We start from the raw sequence: 6,128 nt of genomic DNA on the forward strand, positions 1-6,128 counted from the left end.
CCGTCCGTCTGTTTCGCGTGTCCTTCTGCTGTTTAGTGGCCTTGTCCTTGTGTTGTTTTTGTGTCTCGTCTTTATGCCCGGAGGTGTTGCTCTGTACGGCCATGGCCAGCTTTGTGACACACTCACACTCCTGGATGACTTTGGCTTTTCTTTTTTTAATTCACAGAACATTGGAAAAACGCATTCTTTATTATTATAATTATTATTAATATAAGCAATTAAAATGCATAGATGTGCCTTCTATGCATATGCTTATGTGTATGTGATAGCTATTGAAAACAACACAATGCTCTTTAGATCATTCAAGAACTCGTAACACATTAATGTGAATTTTGTCATCCTGAACATCACCTGAACAAAAAGAAGAGGAGGAACCGTGATTGCAATGCAAACAAACTATATTTTTTAACATGTATATTGTACATGAGTACCTGGTAGAGGACAATGTACTTACCAAGCATATCTACTTGCCAATAAGATATAATGTATGTATATTCCTACAGGACAGGTTTCTCTCTGACAAAGAGAGGCGTCTCCCTTGCAAAACACTTATGAGGTTTATTGTATTGTATGACTTTCAATGCGGTTAACCATGTTAACTTCAATAACAATAAATGGCTAGCTCATGCCTCACTCATTTGTGTGGTGGTTTGTGTGTGCATGCACTAATTCAGTTTTGGACCATTACAAACTAACTGATTTAATTAGGAATAAGCTAAAGGCCAAAACTAAAAATGAACATTTCCATGGATGTTGAGTTTGTTTGCTCTGATGATTTGACATGCACAAAGTTATTATAGTTGTAGGAATGGAGTCTACAGAAAAATGTAAATATTTGCAAGATATTCTAAATGCATCTGATAATCCCATTTGTGATGCAGCGGTTCAAAGAAATGTTACCTAAAAGCATCCTATCACCTAACTCAATAAATGTTATTTAGAACTTTGAAACCCATTTAACGTCTTGAACAATGGATCGTGTTGTCTTTTGTCAAGGATAACAAATTTCAAAATCCTCAAGACCGAGCTGAGCTCTCTATTGGTTTAGCATAATCCAGTTATAATAGAGAACCCCATATAACAAAAACAATGGAACTGACCTGATTCTTGTGGATAATTACATAGTCAAAACAAAACCTAAAAAGCTCCAGCCAGAGGCAGAAATAAATCTTACGAAATATTTGGATTTTCTGGTAGACTTAACTAGCAAACATACTTGGTAGCTATTCTCTTCCGTTCACAGTGCTAACAGGACATTCTGTGTTGGGACAATCTTGTGAGAATTTACAGCTGCGAGGAATATATTTTGAAGACATTCTGCAGTGTGGACAATCTTTGAGGACATTCTGCAGTGTGTAAAACCATATGAGGACATCCTGTTTGGACCCTCTGCTGTGAGGACGTACTTCTGGAAGGACACAGCCTTATGATGACCACCACATACTCCATAATGCAGATATTTCTTGTTGTCATCGTCTGTGTTCTCCTCTGGCTGAAACTGAAGCCCCGGAGGCCCAAGCATTTCCCTCCAGGCCCCGATCCTGTTCCAGTATTTGGGAATATACTCCAGCTGAGCACGACGAACCCACTGAGGGACCTCAACAAGGTATTTGGCGATACTTCGGTACTTCGGATTATGATTATGCTAGAGCACCTCCCTTTATAATAAAATATTGTATTTATTCTTCTGTTCTAATGTACCGGTAATAAAGTACATTAGTATTATATTTCTATACCATAACTGATGTCTCTTCTAGTTTGCCAGGCGTTATGGCGATGTGTACAGTCTGTTCCTTGGCAACAGGCCGGCAGTGTTTCTGCACGGACTCCATGTCATCAGGCAGGCTCTGGTGACTCAGGGAGCAGACTTCGCCGGGCGGCCCCAGGGCCTGATGATCAACCATGTGACGGAGAATAAAGGTTGGCTCTGGTCTCCTCCGTATCTCCACAGCGGTCTTCACAGAGATGACTTTGTTATAAATGACATATCCTCAAAATTGTATGTGTCTTCAATGTATGATGATCATTTGGCTAGAGAGCGTCAATCATTATTGTAAATAATAAAACATGAAGAAAAAAGACCATCTGTAAAAGCCCCTAAAGGAGCTTAGTATCTTGGCATGTCTCTGTTCTGAAAGCCCAGTGTTGTGCAGCTGTACTTCCTCCTCCCACCTCTAGGGCTGATCATGGCTAACTATGGGCCAACGTGGAAGGAACACAGGCGCTTTGCCCTGGCCTCCATGAAGTCCTTCGGTCTGGGTAAAAAGACCATGGAGAAAAAGATCTTGGAGGAGACCCATCACATCTGCAGCCACTTAGAAAACAATCTGGGTAAGTAAGCTGTTGTAAGGGCTCCTATTTGACCACCAGGTCTGAGGTGGATTATTCAACAAGCCTTTTTAGCCATTTATGACATCCCAAGAGGGAGTGTCCACCCAGATGTAAGATATATTGATCAACCAATCAGTCCCCTCCCTGACTGCACCAAGTGTATCTCCCACTTGTGATGTCAGAAACTGATACATTTTGAAAATGACATGTTATCACGGCCCTTTAACAACGAGAAGACTCTGACCTCAACATCACTTTTTGTTGTTGATTTGATTTTATGTCATTTTTCTGCTTAGGGGATCCAGTGGATCCTTCGTTTCTGATCCACAGCGCCTCGTCCAATGTGATCTGCTCTGTCCTGTTTGGAGAGCGCTTTGAGTACAAAGACGAGATGCACAAGCTCATCATCAACAGCTTCAAGGAGAACGCTCAGGTGGCCAATGGGGTCTGGGCTGCAGTAAGTTAGCACCGCGACGGATGGGCTTATTCATGGAGATTATTCCCATGATGCACTGCTTTCTCCTAGGGCTGTACACTGTTCCTCAAAGATCCCCTATTTTACCACCAGGTGTTGTGTCAATGATGAAATCAGTTTGAAGTTTAATATTTCCCCATTTAATGCTTCTTGACCTCAATAGCTCATTGAGAGCTGATGTATTTCAATCAATCATTGGACAATGTCTCACACATATTTCATATGTGTGAGACAGGTTCTCCTTGATAATAGGAAAAGACTCAGTTGAATATCAATATCAGTGACCTAATTGTGTAAAACATGGTCCAAAGTCCAGTCTTCAGACCAAGACTGATCTGAAGGAAATCTGTCCTGTTTCAACAAGCTAATTCGTCAAACTGCTCTCCAATAGATCTACGATGGGTTCCCGGCTTTGCGGGGGCTTCCACTGCCCTTCCAGAGGGTATTCAAGAACTTTGACATCATAAAGAATCATGTCAGGGGCGTCGTGAAGCAGCACAAGGCCTCCCGCGTCCCCGGAGAACAGCGAGATGTCATTGACTGCTATCTGGATGAGATGGAGAAGGTGTGGCCATCAGCAAGTTTTCTACTCTAACTTGCTTTCCCAAATAGCTCCTTGCTTAGACTTGTGTGTCTAAGATCTCCATCTGAATGCTTGCTCTCACCCCTCGTCCATGGGTGCATTCCGATTGTCCTCCACTAGTTCATTCTGCGAAAAAACTCCAGGTGTCCGGCCTGAAAGCTATTGTACCCACTAACTGATGTTGCTCATCTCCTTGATGCTAAAGTGAATAAGCATGAGGAAAGATTCATCGTAACACGCCCCATGTTTGACATTTGTCTTTCACTATTAGAGTACACAAGATGGCTGCCTGTTGGAGGAGGAGCGGTTAGTCATGCTGCTGCTTGACCTTCATTTCGCCGCCACCGACACCACGGCTAACACCATCCTCTCTGGTATCCTCTACCTGGCCACGCACAGGGACATACAGGGTGAGCCTGTCTCCACCCCGACCGGCACAACGCTTTAGACAACAACTAATGATGCTAATGATGCACAGTATGTACCTTTGACAACATATTTCATGTCTCATTAACCACTTGTGGTCTTTTTTTCTCCTCTGTGTTCAACCCATTTGTTCAAAATCATCCAATGTTTTTATTTGGCAAGACTAGATATCCACAAAACCGTGCTCTAAACCGCCACATTCATAACGTCCAACCATTCCAAGCCGAGGTGATCGTGGCAGGGTGAAAGTTCACACTGTTCAGCGTTAAGCTCCTCCTTCATCCATATGTTACTCCCCCCCCCCCCCCCCCAGCCCGCTGTCACAGGGAGATGGACGAGGGCCTGGCGGGCCGCGCCGGCATTTCATTTGAAGATCGCCACAGGATGCCTTTTGTGATGGCCACCCTCCACGAGACGGTGCGTGTGGCCAACATCGCCCCTGTGGGGGTGTTCCACGCCACCACCAGGGACACCAAGCTGAAGGGCTACCTCATCCCAGAGGTGGGGGCCGTGGGGGGCGTGGGGAATGTGTTCACGGCGGGTCAGGGTGTTTGGCTGCAAACAACGCTTTGGGTAAAAGCATCATCTATTGTTGCTACTCAATGCCACAAATAGTTGAGGTAAATACTGTAAACATTGGTACACATGAACACAGGCACATTACTACGAACATGGGTGGTTGAGCTGGAGGTGTGTGTTTTGAGTTTTCTTGTCGCTCATTGACCACGCGCACACATATTAACACGCTGTCTCTCTTACACACACGTTAAAGTATGTGGCTGATCGACTACGTTATTAAATGTGTCCTCTCCTTCACTTTCATCTCTTCCAAAAAGTCATTGAATCCCTGCCACTTCACCCGTGTGTTTCTTGGGACCAGGGGACTCTGGTGATTACCAACCTGACCTCTGTGCTGTCTGAGGGCCCTCACTGGGAGAGACCATCAGACTTCTATCCTCCACACTTCTTAGATCAGGACGGAAGCTTCCGGAAGCCCGAAGCCTACCTGGCATTTTCTGCTGGTAAATGACTACTTTTTTCCCATGTGACAAACATTACATCGAGATTGTATAGATTTGTTTTCTAAAAATAATTTGAGTCAAATCTTTTCATCCCTTGTGTTTTGGGAATTTACCTTAACCTTAATCTCGGTCTGTTCTTTAAGCATGCCCTAAGCATTTATGAATCTGATTTGAACAAGCAATCCTGACTTGGCCTAAAAGTAAACATTGTTTTCCATTTTTGTTTGCATACTTAAAGTCGTGCGCCATATTAGGATATTTTTAGAAGATAACTTCTGTTGTCTTGGGATTACAAGTCTCAGAATCGGCTGCTGTGAGTAATGATGTGTTTGCATAACTTGTGCTTAATTATGTAAATGTGTGATGAAAGAATCAGTCATTCGCCTTGGGCAAACAGATGCATTTTAATAAGCAAACTGCTAAATTTAACCAAAAGTACAAAGAAACCGGATATTTACCCTGGTTTGAGCTGAATGCTTTTACAACTAATTTAACGATTAGCAGTGTGGCGTATAGCCAGTTCAGGAGCAGATGCATTGACACTAACAAAGACCATCCCCCCCACCCCCAGAAACACACATACACAAACACACACGCATGCAAACACACACACACACACACACACACACACACACGCACATACACACGCCTCTTGGGTCTTTGTTGCATCTTAATCTTGTTATTGCTTCATGTCCTGGCTGGCCACCAGCACATTAAGGTCCATTACCTAATTCTAGCCATTTCTTCTACCACCACTTCTATTCACTTGTGACATCAAAACTGTGAGTCGATAATTGGAACTGTCTCTCTCTCTCTCTCCGTCTGACATGCAGGTCCTCGTGTTTGCCTTGGGGAACAATTGGCGAACATGGAACTCTTTCTGGTCTTGGTTTCCCTCCTCCAGGACTTTGTGTTTGTGTGGCCTGAAGAGGTCACTCCTGACCTGACGCCCGTGTTCGGAGGCATCCAGTCCCCCAAACCCTTCAGAGTCACGTTCAGGCCCAGAGGACCGCATTAAAGTTGAAATCAAAGCCATTAGTATGAAACACCAGATGACGAACATTAATAGGTCCTTATCCAATAAATAATGGCTTGCTTTTGGACCGTGAGTAGCTTGATGTATATGACCAGTTTGACCACCACAAGAGGGCACTGCTGTGTAACTCTGACCACGGCACAACTCTATGGCTACAGTAATAGAGGTGCGTTATTCCCACAATTACAAAAGGTCAACCGATGTGATGATTTTATTTTTTATTTTAAGAAGCCAATACCTGTGTGTGTGTGTGTG

At 43.7% G+C, this 6,128-nt stretch overlaps 1 protein-coding gene across 1 annotated transcript; it reads left to right on the forward strand.

Moving 5' to 3' along the window:
• Nucleotides 1–1,426: 1,426 nt before the first annotated feature.
• On the forward strand, nucleotides 1,427–5,863 carry LOC307089342 (cytochrome P450 2C5-like; the record flags this gene model as incomplete). Its single annotated transcript, XM_079755555.1, has 9 exons — nucleotides 1,427–1,606; nucleotides 1,758–1,920; nucleotides 2,179–2,331; nucleotides 2,628–2,788; nucleotides 3,198–3,371; nucleotides 3,661–3,799; nucleotides 4,129–4,316; nucleotides 4,696–4,837; nucleotides 5,671–5,863. 9 exons carry the CDS (start codon nucleotides 1,427–1,429, stop codon nucleotides 5,853–5,855), a joined length of 1,485 nt encoding a protein of 494 aa, XP_079611681.1. The 3' UTR covers nucleotides 5,856–5,863.
• Between the last annotated feature and the right edge of the window lie 265 nt (nucleotides 5,864–6,128).

This window comes from Pollachius pollachius, assembly GCF_949987615.1.
Source record: "Pollachius pollachius genome assembly, chromosome: 18".
Taxonomy (NCBI): Eukaryota; Metazoa; Chordata; class Actinopteri; order Gadiformes; family Gadidae; genus Pollachius; species Pollachius pollachius.